General features: G+C 42.7%; 1 protein-coding gene across 2 annotated transcripts in view; it reads right to left on the bottom strand.

Annotated features, from left to right (window-relative positions):
• The window catches only part of MAP4K1 (mitogen-activated protein kinase kinase kinase kinase 1), a 210778-nt gene that overhangs the window by 5201 nt on the left and 188199 nt on the right, over positions 1-17378 (bottom strand). For both annotated transcript variants that reach the window (XM_073549098.1, XM_073549099.1), the window contains 3 exons: positions 2685-2768; positions 2466-2536; positions 2132-2181 (listed from right to left, as the gene is read on the bottom strand). In XM_073549098.1, the coding sequence (XP_073405199.1) occupies positions 2132-2181; positions 2466-2536; positions 2685-2768 (205 nt within the window). The remainder of the gene's footprint in view (positions 1-2131; positions 2182-2465; positions 2537-2684; positions 2769-17378) is intronic.

The raw sequence follows: 17378 nt of genomic DNA, 5'->3' as shown, positions 1-17378 counted from the left end.
TGATGTATCTGGCAGTGTAAACTTGCCGTATAGCTCCAGTATAAATATATATTCCCATTATGAATTTTATGCTGCAGATTTGGAAAATTCACAGCGTTCTTCAGGAACATCACAATAGATGAGATTTTACTAAATTTCATACTCCAGCTGCATAAAAAAAAAGCTTCAGCTTTAGTCGACCTGTCGTTTATTTATGCTGTGGCTTTTTCATTTTGCTACGGGCCAAGTAAAATAAAATCTGCATGATGTGATGCGTATTGTGCTGCTGTGGAAGTTCTGCAGTGGATAAGTCCCTTGTGAAGTAACATAAGGATCTATTACGGCTTCAAACAATATGGCACCCATAGAAGTACGTGGTGCTATACTGCGACTTCATATGCTTCCAATTATTTATAAAAGCATATGAAGTGAAAGTGCAGAACATAACTGGATGTACGCCGGGAACCACCATACACCAGGCTCTGCCAGGATGGAAAGATAAAATTCTACATATGAAGGCCGAGGTCACATACACAATAGTGACCTTTGGCCGCGTGGCAAAAGTATGTAGCCCCAGTCTTAATGTTGCAGTAGCTTAAAAAATGGCTAAGGGCTTACTTGGGGTTTCTGAAGAAGTGTGCGGCCATTAACATCAGGAAAGTCATTAGTAATTATTCATTAATGATTAGTGATGAGCGAACGTGCTGGGATAGCGTGTTATCTGAGCAGGCTCGGGTGTTATCCAAGTATCTTCAGCTTGCTCATATATTATGTTTGAGTCCCTGCGGCTGCATGTGTTGTGGTTGTCTACCACCGCAAAATATGCAGCCGCAGGGACTCGAACATAATATACAAGCACGCTGAAGATACTCGGATAACACCAGAGAATGCTCGGATAACACGTTATCCCAGCATGTTCGCTCTTCACTACTAATAATGCAACAGAAAGTCAGTGCAATGTTTAGGAAGCAGATAGTGCTCTAAAGTGGCCGAGTACTATGTGCGACCCCAGTCTAAATCTGCCTGCACCTACACAAGAGCCTACATGTGAAAGGTAATGTGGCGCCCCCAGGAGTACGGTTGCCACAGTGGCATTAACTTCCTCCTTGGGAGTGTAATGTCATGCTTGGAAGCAATGAAAGGGTCTCTCTATCAGGTAAATCCAGCACACAGCACAGTTCCCACTCCAGGCCAGCAGAGGGAGCTCTGAACCAAACTGGGGGAGGAGCTGCTCTCTGGGGCCAGGAAAGGGAAGTTAGTTCAATTCTGTGGAGAGGGAAAAGAGTGCAGACGTGGAGAGAGGAGCTGGAGGATTGAGCAGAATTCAGGCTCACTTCTAGCTGTAGCGCATGGTCCGGAGTCCTGTATCTGAGGTTGTATGGATGCTGATGGTCCTGCAGCAGAAAGCGGAGGAACAAGAGGCTGTAAATGCTCTGTTCCCAGCTAAGACTCAGAGGCACAGCAGCAACTTGTGTGAGCCAGAAAAAGGAGGCTACGACTGTCTGCCATACGAGGGGAGCGCTAAAGAGAACAAGCAAGAGGAACTTCAGTGTAACTCAGAACTGCAAGTGCCTCAGATAAGTGCTAGAAAGGAGACTACACAACCCATCTGCATAGAGAGATTCCTAAGTTGCTCCCAGGCTGATCAACTCCTGTTCCATCTGTAATCTGGATCCTGGACTGCACTTACAAAGCACAGTAAAGGTAAATGAAACTGCACCCTGTTGTGTCATTGCCTTCTTCCTGCAACCCCTTCAGCACTGCTACATCTCTGTGCCTAACACTGCACCCTCTTCCTCAACACCTATTACTACTGCCCTGGGACTAGAGCTCTACCTGTGGGGAGCTATTACATCTTGCTGCCTTATACCATCTGTCCCAGAGGATCTGCCTGCAGCGTCGGCTTAACCCCTTCATTGCCGAGCACCACAGGTGGCATCACGTATCATCCACCTATAAACTTTATTCAGCCACGTTTCACCCCTTTTGCATGGACTCCCGTGACACATCCCTCTGAGACACCGGCCCAGTAGCGAGTAACCCCACTGACCTGGCGGGCGATCCAGTAAGGAGACCAAACTTCCTTCTCTATACTCTTTTCGTGAGCTGTAAGTAATTTTTAGTATAAAGAAAGGAGTCCCAATGTTCTCACCTGTCTGAAGACAACAAGCGTAAGCTGCGATCTAAACAGTCAATCAGCACCTGAGGAAGATAACAGATCTCAGAAATAGTAGCTGGAGGAGAAAAGTTTGTAGTGATCATCACCAGACTCTAAGCACTAAGTGTGTTCACTTAGGTCAGGTCCGCGACTCGGGAGCCACTAATATGTCGACCATGAGCCTATCATAATCTAGAAACCAAGATTTAAAAACACCACAACTAAGTTCACAAAGTTCATTTAAAAATTATTTAAAAGATAACCTATTCCCTGTTGCCTATTTTTCTGCCTTTAACTCAATCTATAGGAAGAGAATACGCCGACTTACCTCTGAGGAATGAAATTTCAATACCTGGAAACCTTTTTTCCTTAAAACCAGTACATAGTCTCCAGAAAGAGCTAGGAACATAAAAAGCAGATATCCTTAATGAGTCTTGGTACGTCCATGAATGGTATCACTTCCCATTCTGATCCCAGTCCGCCATCTAGAGGAATATACCACCAAAAATAAAGAAAGAAATATGCAACGTGAGCAATAAATTCTCACCTACGGAGTTCACTGGGAAAGAAAATGTAGGGATATAAAATGAATGCTGCGATTCTCCGTTGTGGTCCACCAAATTTAGTGTATCTGTAATTAAAAAAAAAAAAAAAGAAGACTTGTGAACATGAATGTTTTGTATCTACTGAAACTGGATTATTATGGCCAAAGTTGGAGACAAAAAGACACTGGAGGAAGAAGCCTAAGGCTGGACACACACACATAAGAAACTTCTCACAAAATTAGAATATCATGAAAAAGTTAATTTATTTCAGTTCTTCAATACAAAACGTGAAACTCGTATATTGTATAGAGTCATTACAAACAGAGTGATCTATTTCAAGTGTTTATTTCTGTTAATGTTGATGATTATGGCTTACAGCCAATGAAAACCCAAAAGTCATTATCTCAGTAAATTAAAATACTTTTTAACATCAGCATGAAAAATTATTTTAAAATCCAAAATGTTGGCCTACTGAAATGTACGTTCAGTAAATGCACTCAGTACTTGGTCAGGGCTCCTTTTGCATCAATTATTGCATCAGTGCAGCGTGGCATGGAGGCGATCAGCCTGTGGCACTGCTGAGTTGTTATGGAAGCCCAGGTTACTTTTATAGCAGCCTTCAGCTCGTCTGTATTGTTGGGTCTGGTGTCTCTCCTCTTCCTCTTGACAATATCCCATAGATTCGCTATGGGATTAAGGTCAGGCGAGTTTGCTGGCCAATCAAGCACAGTGATATCGTTGTTTTTAAATGCTTAGGAAGCCATTGCAGGTGATTTTTTTTTTTTTTTAATTTTTATTAACTCTTTATTTAAGAATGTTGTTACAGAATTATTATCTAAATACAAGTCAGTATAATCAATATTCAAATTTTCTTAATGAAGGGATTCAGGAAGGGAATGGGAAAAGAGGTGGGAAGGGGAAACATGGATTCAGGTAAAGTTGGGAAAGAATGGAAGGGGTGGGGATGGTAGTCCCATTGGATGAAAGCCTCTATCTTTAGACTCACAGTTGTAGAAAACAAAGTATATATATTCATATAAAGCATAAATAGTACACTGCATTAAAATTCCTTCCGTTAGAGCTTAATATTGTTTTGATATATAAATCATTGGTGCCATCTTCCATTTAAATTGTCTTGTTTGCGGTGAGCCAGTCGAATTTTTTCAAGGGAATATATATTGTTATCCTCGTCTACCCATTTTGATAAGGAAGGTGGATCAGTATCCTTCCAATGTCTAGCGATGAGGATTTTAGCTGCGTTAAGTAAGTGAGAGCTCACAATATAGTCACTTACACATTTGAGCCCAGGACGGACATTCAAGAGGACATGTTTAGATGTCAGAGGGGGTATTGTTCGAAAGACCTTCTTTATGTGACTATATATCATTTTCCAGAAGGGTATAATTTTGGTACATTCATACCATATATGGGCAGGCGTACCTGGCATTAGATTGCATCTCCAACAATAAGAAGAGTAAGATTTGTCATTCCTAGAGAGGGTATCTGGGGTTTTATACCAATGAGAAATAATCTTATAATTTAGCTCCTTGTATCTTGTTGAGGGAGAAATGGAGTGAATCTCTTTCCAAAGTCTGGAAATTTCCTCTGGTGATAATGATATATTTAATTCTTTCTCCCATTTGCTAATGAAGTTAGGAGGTTCTTTCGTATCACAGAGTAATTTGTAAATTTTAGATATAATTTTTTTATTTGTTTTAAAGTCAAAAAAGATATCTTGAGTATATTTATCGGTGAAGTTATTGGAGATGTTAGGTAACTGAGTTCTAATTGTTTCTTTTAGAATTTCAAACTCTGTCTCTGACATTACAACACCTCTAAATATGGTCCTGAGCTCACTTGTAGAAACGATACTATTTTTTTGAATAAAGTGGCCAATATGTATATAAGGGGGAGTCCCTAGATTTTTAATTTTATTTTTAATGGCTCTGTATCTATTCGGGATCAAGTGTAATAATGGCGTATATGTGCAAATACTAGGAACAAAATTGTATTTTTTATTAGTTCTGTTCCAAATAGATATTGAGAGTTTAGTTAAAGGGTTCTCGATCTCACAATATTTAAATTTATTATATGGTGTTGAACAAAGATAATGGTCAATATTCTTATTTAAAAGCTTAAGTTCGATGTCGACCCATAATTTCCTAGGGGGAGAAATTCTTGTTTCCCTTTTTCTGGCCATATGTGAGGCGTGTCTATATTTCTCAAAGTCAGGTAAACCCAGCCCTCCTTTGCATTTCCTTTTTATTAACGTTGAGTGTTTGATCCTACTACTTTTGTTTTGCCATATAAATTTGGAGACTAGGGTTTTAATTTTTTGAAAAAAGGATTGTGGAATATCAATAGGTAACACTTGAAGGAAATAAAGTATTTTGGGGAGAGTAATCATTTTCACGATATTAATTCTGCCAAACCAGGAAATACTCCCTCCATGTGGAAACGTCTCGCTCCAGGTTACGAATTAGAGGTATAAAATTAAGAATATATAAGGCGGAAATGGAGTTGTTTATCTTGGTCCCTAAATATGTAATATGAGAGCAATTATTTCTGAATGGAGATTTGTTAGATAAGAGGGTCCAATCTTCCTGGTTGACATTAATGTTTAACATTTCTGACTTAGAAAAATGTATCTTGAAGTTTGATACTAGTCCAAATTCCCGTATTTCTTCAGTTAGTGGTTTGATAGATTGCCAGGGGTCTTTTAAGTAAAAAAGAACATCATCCGCAAATGCGGCTATTATATGTTCTTTGTCACCACATCTTACACCTTGGATTTTGGGATTTTGTCTATTTTTTTGCAGAAAGGTTTCCATAACCAGTACAAAGAGGAGTGGGGAGAGAGGGAACCCCTGTCTTATCCCGTTCTTTATCCCAAAGCTAAGAGAAAGATCATTATTGATTTTCAGTCGAGCTGTTGGATGGGAATATAGAGCAAGGATTTTTTTTTCCATATACTCCCAATCAATTCAATCAAAAGCCTTTTCGGCATCAGTTGAAAGAAGAGCGGTTTGAATATTTTTACATTTTGTAAGGTAAATTATGTTCAGGGTTTTAATAATATTATCTTTGGCCTCTCAGCCCCCTACAAAGCCCACCTGGTCGAGGTTGAGCAAATCCGACAAGAGGTTCTGTACCCTTTTGGCCAAAATCCTTGCATACAACTTGATATCATTGTTAATCAACGAGATTGGCCTATAGCTGCCACAAAGGGTTGGGTCCTTACCCTCTTTCGGGGTAAGAGCAATATGGGCTGAGAGTGCTTCCGTTTTAAATGTATTGGTTCTAGCTATATTATTAAAATATTTCAATAAATATGGGGAGAGTTTCTCTCTGAAAATTTTATAATACTCCGTAGAGTATCCATCTGGGCCTGGACTTTTCCCTTTGGGGATTGTTTTGATGACAGATTCAAGTTCATCCATTGTGATTGGGTTATCTAGAGAGTGTATTTGCTGGGGTGTTAGTTTAGGTAGGTCTATTGTTTATAGGTATTTATTCAAGAGTTCAGATTTCCTTTTCGGATCTGCGGAATATTTTGTTTTTAGATTGTAAAGGTTTGAATAAAATAAGCTAAAAATATCTGCTATTTTCTCCGTTTTGTGATGTATTTGATCTCGTGAATCTTTAATCTTTTGCATATAAGCGGAATTAATTTTCTTTTTAACCAAGTTCGCCAGATTCTTACCGCACCTATTCTCCTGGGTGAATATTTTAAATCTTGAGTATTGCAAGTATTTTTCAGATTCTTGTCTCAACAGTTCTCTAAGTTCTGCTCTGAGTCTAAAAAGATCCTTTTCTAAGGAGGCTTCTTGAGAGATTTTATGGTTCTCCTCTAATACTTTTATTTGGGATAGTAGTGAGGTTGTGAGTTTCTCTTTTTCTTTTTTTTCTTAGAGCCCAGTTCTAAAAGATAACCCCTGAGCACCGCTTTGTGTGCCTTCCAAACATTACAGTCAGAGATGTTGTTACTACTGTTCTCCAAAAAAAATTGTTTAATATTCTTCCTTATGGATTCTTGAGACTCAGTATCGTATATTAAATTATTATTTAGTTTCCAATTAAAGGCGCGTTTTTTTTGTGTTACTTAAGATAATGTTGGTGAACAATGGGGCATGGTCCGAGTATATTATATTATCGTAAGAGGTATTTTTAACTGAGCTTAGTAGGTCATGTGGTATGAATAGATAGTCGATTCTCGAGTATTTTTTATGTACTGACGAGAAGAACGAATAATCCCTTGTTGAGGGGTGTATTTTTCTCCATATATCCAGCAGGAGAAGATCCATCAGTGCTTTTTTATGTATCTATTTGTTTTATGTGGTATGGATGATTGCCCATTAGAGGTGTCAAGAGGGGGATGTAGGGGAATGTTGAAATCGCCTCCCAGAATTGGTACGCCTTCAACAAAATTATTCAAAAGCCGAAATATTTTTTTGAAAAAGGGAAGGTGATTCACATTTGGGGCATATATAGTAATTAAAGTGTAAGTCTTGTTGTAGATCATGTATTTCAGAAAAAGATATCTCCCGTCTCCATCAGGTAAAGCATCATTAAATACAAAAGGGAGATTCTTGCTAATAACAATGGAAACCCCTTTATTTCTTTTATTTGGAGAGGTGGAGTTGTACCATTTAGTGTATGTTTTATTTTAAGTTATGAGAGTATATGTTCTCTTGAAGTGGGTTTCTTGAAAAAAGATTACATCCACTTTATTCTTTTCTAAATGTCTCAGTATTTGTGATCTTTTCTGTGGAACATTTATGCCTTTAACATTGAAGGTTGCTATGTTTAGATTGGCCATATGTATGGTTTGTAGTTGGAGACATTGTGTAAGAGGCTACCAATAGGACCTAAGGGGAAAAACTTACAATTGGGGGTAACAGTTATTAACGTATTTGAAGAAAACATGTTGTGGCGCCCCCAGGAGTATGGTCGCCACAATGGCATTACCTTCCTCTTAGAGAGTGTGATGTCATGCTTGGAAGCAATGAAGGATCTCTCTGGCAGTTAATTACAACACACAGCACAGCTCCCACTCCAGGCCAGCAGAGGGAGCTCTGAACCCAAAACTGGGGGAAGAGCTGCTCTCTGGGGGGCCAGGAAGGGGAAAGGAGGAGTTTGTGTGAGGAGGGCAACGTGTGTGGATGTGAGGAGAGGAGCTGGGAGATAGAGCAGAGTTCAGGCTCATTCCCAGCTATAGCGCATGATCTGGAGCCTGGTATCCAAGGCTGTATGGACCCTGATGGTCTTGCAACAGAAACCGGAGGAACAGGAAGCTGTAAATGCTCTATTCCCACATAAGACTCGGAGGCACAACAGCGACGTGTGAGCCAGAAGAAGAAGGATACAGCTGTCTGCCTTTCGAGGGAGTTCTAAAGAGAATAAGCAAGTGGAACTTCACTGTAACACCGTACTGCAAGTACCTAAAACTAAGCGCTAGGAAGGAGACTACACAACCCATCTGCCTAGAGAGATTCCTAAGTTGCTTCCAGGCTAGCCAGCTCCTGTGCCATCTGTAATCTGGACCCTGGACTGCATTTGCCAAGCAAAGTAAAGGTAAAGAAACTGCACCCTATTGTGTCCTTGCCTTCTTCCTGCAAACTCTCCAGCACTGCTACATCTCTGTGCCAGACACTACACCCTCTTCCTCAACACCTATCCTCTTCATCTACTCTGCCCTGGGACTGCAACCGTGCCTGTGGAGGGTTACAACATCATTGCTGCACCCCACCATCTGTCCCAGAGGATCTGTTTGCAGCGTCAGCTTAACATCTTCATTGCCGAACATCACAGATGGCGTCACGAATCATTCACTCATAAACTTTATTCCATCACTTAATTCCTTTTACATGGGTGCCCAGGGCCACGGACCTTGACACCGCAGTTGCGACATTCCCCTCTGAGAGACTGGCCCGGTACTGAGTATCCTACAGCCTTGGGAGGGCGACCCATTTTGGCGTCACGAACAGGATTTACGATTTACCCTCGGGTCCTGTGTGCAAGAGACTGTGTTGTGTGCCATAGACTGTTTGTGCAATTGCCGCCATTACCCCGCTGCTTGGCGCTCGCGGGAAGCCTAAGGGGTGGGCCATCATGGGCGCAGCCAGCCGGGGAGCGCGAAAAGTGAAGTGCCGCGCGGGAAGAGGCCAGCGCGCGAGACGTGAGAAGCTGAGGCCTGCAGTCCCGGCTTCCCCCGATCATCCAGCCGGTAAGCCAACGCAACCCAGGGCCTGGCCAAACGTTAACTAGGGGGGAAAGAGAATGTCTGAAGCAAGAGCAGACGCAGCGGCGGATGCCACCGCAAACCCCACAGTGCCACAAGCTGCAGGGCCCAGCGCAGCTGCGGCTTCCATAGCGCCGCTGCCTCCAGCAGCCAGTGCTGCCTCCACAGCGCCGCAAGAATCAGCATCCACCGCAGCGGTCCCCATAATGCCGCTGTCCATGCCCTATATACAGGGAGCGGCCTGGCTACCGCAGTACTCAGAGGAGTCACATACCATGAGTGAATTTAAAGAGAGACTGTGCAGTTTGTTTGAGGTGTATCCTCTGTCTGAAAACCAGAAGGTGAACATCCTTATTGGGCAGCTAACTGGTGCAGCGCAAAGGGAAGTAAAAGCCTGGCAAGACACTGATAAAGAGACTTTTAAAAAAATCCTGACTAAGCTAAAAAGCACCTTTGACACTCGCACTGCAGCGGAAATAAAAATGAGATTCTTTGGGTGTAAGCAGAGAGCGCAGGACAGAATATGGGACTATGCTCTTAACCTGCAGGAGGCGCTGCGAGCCATCAAGCAGATTGATCCAGACAGTGTGAAAGATGGAGACAGACTGTTAAAGGAGCAATTTATTGAGGGACTCCTATCCAGTACCCACAGAGCACAGCTGCGCATCATAGCCCTACAAAACCCTGACCTAGACTTTGCAGACTTCAAAGACAGGGCTATTCGGGTGCTGCATGAACCAAATGTCAGCCGTCCAGCGCCCCCTAGGCGCCCAGCGATCATATACCATCAAGAAGCAGCATCTTTCCCTCTCAGCCCTGTGGAGGCTGATGCACAGACTCTGGACAAAGACCCTTCTGCCGAACTGCGTCTTCAGGTCCAGGAGCTGACCAAAAATATGGCTGCACTTGCCAAAACTGTGCAGTCCCTGCAGGTGTCATCAAAGGAGAAGATCCAGCTGACCTCCAGTCCAGAGGATGTCCCGTGGCTATGGAAGAAGAGGATCCCGCCACGCCGAGGGAGAGACAACGATCGCTATGACCTGGACGGACGTCCCATCTGTCGTCACTGCCACAAGGCAGGCCACATTGCAAGATTCTGTTATTTAAACGTGCAACCCCTGGGGCAGAGGGCCAAGCCCCAGGAGTAGGACCACAAGGTCCAAAGAACTGGCGATCCAAGTATGTTGGAGGGCGACCGGTCCTTCCAGTGGTGATTGACAGCATCCCCATGAACGCTTTGCTGGACACTGGCTCTCAGGTGACAACTATGCCAAATATCCTTTACAAGCGGTATTGGGCTGACTCTGAACTTACTCGTGGCCCAAGTGATGAGCTCACAGTAGTTGCCAGCAATGGTCAGTCTTTGCCGCAAGTAGGATGTAAAGAGATTACTATTAAAGTGGGGCGAGTAGAGTTAAAATCTCAAGGTCTGATAGTTGTAGACATTGATTGACGAGAATGTAATCCAATGATGACCCTTGGTACTAATGCCATTGAAAATTGTCTTGCCGAGGTTATTGTTTTGTTGCAACAGGTAGCTGAGACTGCTGGTTCCAGTGAACAACAAGTCCTGCAGAAGGAGATCAAGGCCCTGATGCAAAAACAGCAGGTAGAAATGTCTGGCGGAGAAATTGGCAGCGTCAGACTGAGTGATCCTTTCCCTATTGCAATACCCCCCAGATGTGAAATGTTAATTTGGTGTCGGGCAGCCATAGGCCTCAGAGGAAAAGATTACCAAGCATTGTCAGAGTTTATAAGCCAGTGTACTCTGATAGCCGGCCCACTGTCCTGACAGCCAGAGGGGTAGTTGATGTCCGCAAAGGGACAGTACCTGTACGCCTCTTGAATTGTGGGGAGGAAGAGGCCACAATACCTCGGTATGCCACAGTTGCTAAGCTGCTTGCTGTCAGTAACAATGCAATACAGGCAGCAGAGCCCTTGGTCTCATCCGACCAGGTGGAGGACAATGGCTCTGTAAAGCAGCTGGAGGAGTGGTGTCAGCAGCTGCAGGTGGGGGCTGACTCCACCCCTTCATACCAAAAGAGTGGGGTTTACTGAGTGACTCAGGAGTATGAGCGGGTATTCAGTAAACACCCTCTAGACTTTGGGAAGGCAAAAGGGGTTCAACACCATATCCCCACTGGAGATCATCCACTCATTAAAGAAAGGTACCGGCCTATACCCCCAACACAATACCAATGTGCCAAAAGTATGTTGCGGGAAATGAAGGAGGCTGGGGTGATCAGAGACAGTTGTAGCCCCTGGGCAGCTCCAATAGTCTTTGTGAAAAAGAAAGATGGTACCATAAGAATGTGTGTTGATTACAGAAAAATTAACAGCATTACACATAAGGATGCCCACCCATTACCCAGAATTGAAGAGTCATTAGCTGCACTTAAAACTACTAACTATTTTTCCACCTTAGATCTCACTAGTGGGTATTGGCAGGTTCCCGTGGCAGAGGCAGACAAGGAGAAAACAGCGTTTATTACACCAATGGGTCTCTGCGAGTTCAACTACATGTCGTTCGGGCTCTGCACTGCCCCAGGGACATTTCAATGGCTAATGGAGTGCTGTCTTGGACACAAGAACTTCGAGACAGTTCTGTTATACCTTGATGATGTCATTGCTTTCTCCAAGACTTATGAAGACCATCTGAAGCACCTGGCTGAGGTGTTTGAAGCTTTGACCAACTTTGGCTTGAAAGTGAAGCCATCCAAATGCCACCTCCTGAAGCCCAAGGTGTACAGTACCTCGGTCATGTAGTGAGTGCAGAAGGTGTGGCACCAGATCCAGACAAAGTCACTGTCATCCGAGACTGGCAGAAGCCCAGAAACCTCCATGAGGTACATCAATTCCTCGGGTTGGTAGGCTACTACCGAAGGTTCATCAAAGGCTTCACTGAGATAGCCACACCAATGCAAAATCTTCTGGTGGGCCAGCCCAAGAAAGCCAGGAAGAAGAGTCCTACATTTGAATGGAATGAGGAACTGGAGAGGTCTTTCACTCGACTGAAGATGGCTCTCACAGGAGATGAAGTTCTGGCCTACCCAGATTAAGACCAACCATTTGTTCTGTATACTGATGCCAGCAACGTGGGACTGGGAGCAGTACTGTCACAGGTACAGAATGGCAAAGAAAGAGTGATCTCCTACGCCAGCAGGAAGCTTTGTCCCACTAAAAGGAACCCTGACAACTACAGTTCCTTTAAACTGGAGTTCCTCGCCATAGTCTGGGCTGTGACTAAACAATTCAAGGATCAAACAGCCAGGACAGCAGCCAGAGCATTTCAACAGCACTTTTGTCGACCACACGGATATCCCGAGTGAGTGCTTACAGATCAAGGTCCAGCCTTTGAGGCAGAAGTGTTTCAGGAATTCTGTAACTTGTACGGTTGCAAGAAGATCAGGACAACACCGTACCATCCACAAACCAATGGCATGTGTGAAAAGATGAATCAGGTGGTGATCGACCTACTGAAGACATTGCCTTTGGAAGAAAGGAATCTGTGGCCAGAGAAGTTGCCAGATCTGGTCGACCTCTACAATCACATTCCTGTGAATTCCACCAACTGCACTCCAGCCTACCTTATGAGAGCAAGACCTGGCAAGTTGCCTATTGATTTGGATATGGGAGTCCTGACACCTGAGGTGACATCACCATATGCTGACTGGGATACGGAGTGGCAGCAGCAGTACCGTAGAGTACAAGAGTGTGTAGAAAAGAGTCTAGCTCAGGCGAGACAAATACAAGAAAAGAACTACAATCAACATGCACCTGCAGTTCCCTTGTCACCAGGAGAACAAGTCCTAAAGAGGAAAAGAAGGATGCATAAATTGGATGACCAATGGGAAGCTAAACCCTACACCGTCTTACCATCAAACTTCGACAACACCAAAGTGTGCCTTATCAGTAAGGATGGAGGAGAAACCTCATCAGCAGTGTCGAGAGATCATCTGAAACTGTGCCCTGACCAGCTAAAGGAAAGGATGCAAGAACAAAACAACCTTCAACCCATAGAAGAAGAAGAAAAGGTCAGCACTGTACTTGGAGAATTCCCTGCAAATTGGACAAGAATGGATCAAGCCGTCGTAGTTCCTGTCCTAATCTTTCCCCAGCCTACTGCAACTGAAGTGTCAGAGACTCAAGAGAATCTGAAAATCAGGAAGTTCAGGCAGCGGATGTTACACCAGCAGTGGAGCCAGAGAACCTTTGCCCTGCCAGTGGTGAATCTGTCATGCCCATGGTGAGTCTAAGAGTTCACAGATGGCTACTACCTAGTTTACCCACACCAGTGCTACGTAGGTCTGTCCATAGTACCCAAGGTATTCCACCCCTAATGTTCCGCATATAGATAAGTTTTGTAAATGTTAATCTATAAATATGCAACGTTTCAAGTTTTGTGCCTACAGAGACTCTGTAAGACTTTTTGGATATTTTCTTTTGTTTCTATGGACAATTGGACCACAGGACTATGTGTGGTCAAAACTATCTTGTATATAGTTTACCAACTGCTCAGGAACTGGACCTTGGACATTGACACATGGACTAATCGTCATCAGGACTATTTTTGAGCTTTGGTTTTTGTATTTTTCATTTTTTGAAATCATGTTATATTTCTGATTGCTTATATGTTTTACATGTTTTCTCTTCAGTCCGGGAGTACTGAAAAAAAATCGGGACGGACTGCAGATCCATCTTGAGTTCACAGTTTGCTACTGGTTGGATAAGTATCCGTTGGTATCCAGCCAGAAAAGATAGCAAATAAAGATCGCCAGATCTGTGGGGGCGTGGACCTGTCGATCAAAGGTCTAAGGGAGAAGCAGTCCTGAAGGGTAGAGGGAAAAAGAGAAGGAAAAAACAAGGCAAAAGGCAAGAGAAGAACGTAATTGAGAAAAAGAAAGAAGAAAGAAGATGCGAGTGCCAATCCTGACTGAGTCTTGCATTATAAAAGGACTAAAACCAGAATATATCAAGTATTAAACTTTTTCTGTTAACTAGCTTATGTTATTAAACACAATGAATTGTAAATAAGCAAAAAGGCAGTTAAACATAGAAGCACATTATTTAGAACTGGTGAAGAGTTTGTGACTCCAAGAGCTAGGCCAATCCTTCTGGATTCGGAGTGTTTCAACCTTCACCATCCTTGTTGCTTCCATTAGACATTTTGTTAGTGTCCGCATTCAACCTTCTGATTTTCTTAGGCTTATTTGGTGTAGTATTAGACCATTTTTCATGTACTGTTAATGGCGGGAATTTGAGAAATTCTTCTGCAGTTGTCCAGTCTGGTAGTTGAAGTTGACAGAGGTCCAGCTTGTTCAGGACATAAGGTAGATCTTCCGGTGTTCTTATAATCAGGGTTTTATTGTCCAGGGAGATAGCAAGTCCAAATGGAAACATCCATCTATAGGCTATGTTTCTGTCTCTGAGGGTCTTAGTCAGAGGTTGAAGTTGTCTTCTGAGATCTAAAGTGAGTTTTGAAAGATCTTGAAAAATTTGGATCTCATTGTCCTCATATTCAATTTTAGCTGCTTGCCTTGATCTGTGATAGATTTCTTCTTTAATTTTAAAGCTTTGTATACAACAGAGTACATCCCTAGGTTTGTCTGGGCTTATATTTTTGGGCCTATAGACTCTATAGGCCCTTTCAATGCATATAGTATTGGAGTCATCATTGCCCAACAAATCCTTGAATATGTTGATAAGAGTAGATGAAATGTCCTTATCCAAAAAAATTTCCGGAAGCCATCTGATTCTCAAATTGTTCCTTCTTGACCTGTTCTCTAGGTCATCTATATGGATTTTTTGTAGGAAGCTCTCCTTTTGATTATCAATTTCGGTAACACGTTCGGAGTGTGTGGATATCTGATCACAAGTTTCTTCCAAGTTCTGCACTCTTGTGTAAACCTGCCTGACATCTTTTTTAAGATCCGCTCTTTCTTCTTTAATGGTTTGGGTAAAGTCTTTAAAGAGATTCCTTATGCATTCTGTAATAGGTAGGGTTTTAATATAATCTTTAATGCTTGTCTCTTCAAATGTAGAATCCTCTTCCTCATCGCTATCAGACCACTGCGCGAGAGAAGAAGAGCTTTGTTTATTTGCAGAGTTCGATTTACTGGATAGGATATCCAGAAAGAGTTGTTTTCTAGATCTCTTTCTCTTGACCCTTTTTGGGCGTTTTAGTGGTTTTGGCTACCTCTTCAGTTTGCTTTTTAGTAGATTTACCCATTTTATAAATCTGGTTTAAATGTAACTCAATCAGGAGGAATGGCAAAATCAAGTCATTTAGAAATTATTCATAGTTTCATAGGCAACTGGTCATAGAGAGGTAATTTACATTGAAAGTGGATTCCTCAAGTTATGCCTAAAGGAGCCAGTAGGTGGCAGCAAAGTCATTCATTCCAATCCTCTACAATCTATTCTTCCATACTAGTCAATGCAAATAATAGATAATCTCTTTTCAGACCAGTTATGATGAGATACCGTGTGTTAGGTAATGTCACTGCTAAGAACTAGCCAATACAGGTAGTAGATAATGTCAGTGGCAAATAATCGGTTACACAACAGACAGCTTACAATACTCACAAATGCTCACATAAGATGCTATATGTTAGAACAAACCAGCAATGTGGATAATATTGGGCGAAACTGTCTCCACAGCAACCTGTAGCTGTAAGGAATGCTTCCTCCGAACACCACTAGTTTCCCAGTCTGTTCTGCTGTGCTCCTCTCCTCCAGCTCTCCTCAGCTCCACATGCTCCCCACTGCTGTCGGATCCTGCTGCACTTTCTTCTTAGCAATAATTTCTCACCACCAGTCTCCAACAGCGGGCAGGACCGAGCAACTTCCCCAGATCAGTCGGCTACAGTTCCTGCGCTTCCCGGGGCTTCAGCAAAGGTGGTTCCCCCACTCTCAAGGCAGGAGATTTTGCTGAGTCACTGCCTGCATTATTCCTCACTGCTGGCTTCCAGGAGCTGTATATTCATTAATATCCATCAGAAATCTTCAAAAAGGGTCTCAAAATGATCCTGGTGGTGGCAGCAATCCAGTTCAAAGGGACTTCTGGCAAAAGGCACTCTTTAAAGCTTTATCTGTCGCTTTTTCCAAACAGCTTCAAGGGAGCTCAGAGCTCACAAGTCTTCCTGCATTGAGCTCCAGGCCACGCTCCCACTTTTCCACTTTTTGTTAAAATAAAAAGCTTTCCCATGTGAAGGAGGCTGTGATGTTGATCACAGGGTGTTTTGCAGGCAGGATGAGCAGTAGTGTACCTGCAGGTGATTTTTGCTTGTTTTGTGTAATGATAATGTAAAAATATGTATGACATTTCTGGAACATTCCAGACTCTTCTATTCATAGCAGCACAGAGCCAAGCGACCACCCTCTTCCCCCTTTTGTCACACATTGCAGCATTATGCCTGCAGCTTCGCACATGATCTCTGTAACACTACACCAGCTCTTTCCTGTCCCTCCCTCCTCACTGCAAGGAATGTTAATTAGCAGAAAGGAATGCTCTTTGTCTAAGAGAACATGTGCTCTCATATATATATATATATATATATATATATATATGAGATAGTAAAATGGGCCTACCTCGGACCCCATCCGTGACAGAAATATGAAACTGGCATATTGGGATGTGCTCCAATTGGGCTTCACCACAGTGGTTCTTGCTAACTTCTAGCACCAACAGAACCAGAGAAATGGATTTCTCCTGAACCATCTGAATTAACTAGTTCGAGTTTGGTCTTGAATTATTGCCTGCAACAGGCTGGAAAAGATGATACTATGTGCGTTTCTACACAAGGTACCCTCTATGAGTTATGGTTAGGATAAGCTTTTCAGTCATATTGCAACTGTAAGAGCAGGGGGGAGGGCTGTCACCAGAGAGCCCCTTTGGTGTTGTCACAAGCCCAGACTTACAATTCTGCCACTGAGCCCCCCCCTAGTTAGTTGCTGCTTAGGAGCTGTGCTATAAGATCTCATCCATGAACTATGATGCCTGGCTCCACCCCCAGAACGGTTCTGCCTGAAATGATCTAAGCATTATGTAAGTGTATTTTCTGTTTTAATCCTTTATTTTATTTGTAATTGCATTGTACATACTTGAATTGTCTCCCATCGTAAAACCTTTTTATCTTCTGGAAACACTGCCCACCTTTTGGGAATAAACTATAAAATGTATTAGTTCAGTCTCTTTGCTCTGTGCTGCTATGAATAGAAGAGTCTGGAATGTTCCAGAAATGTCATACATGATATTTTTACATTATCATTACAGGTTAAGGTCAGGCGAGTTTGCTGGCCAATCAAGCACAGTGATACTGTTGTTTTTAAACGCTTAGGAAGCCATTGCAGGTGAGTTTTGTCTTTTTTGTTCACTTTTCTAATTTACTGAGATAATGACTTTTGGGTTTTCACTGGCTGTAAACCATAATCATCAACATTAACAGAAATAAAC

The sequence above is a fragment of the Dendrobates tinctorius genome, unplaced genomic scaffold (genome assembly GCF_039654945.1).
Source record: "Dendrobates tinctorius isolate UK_male_01 unplaced genomic scaffold, ASM3965494v1 ptg000158l, whole genome shotgun sequence".
Taxonomy (NCBI): Eukaryota; Metazoa; Chordata; class Amphibia; order Anura; family Dendrobatidae; genus Dendrobates; species Dendrobates tinctorius.
This window is presented reverse-complemented; position numbering and strand designations above follow the sequence as displayed.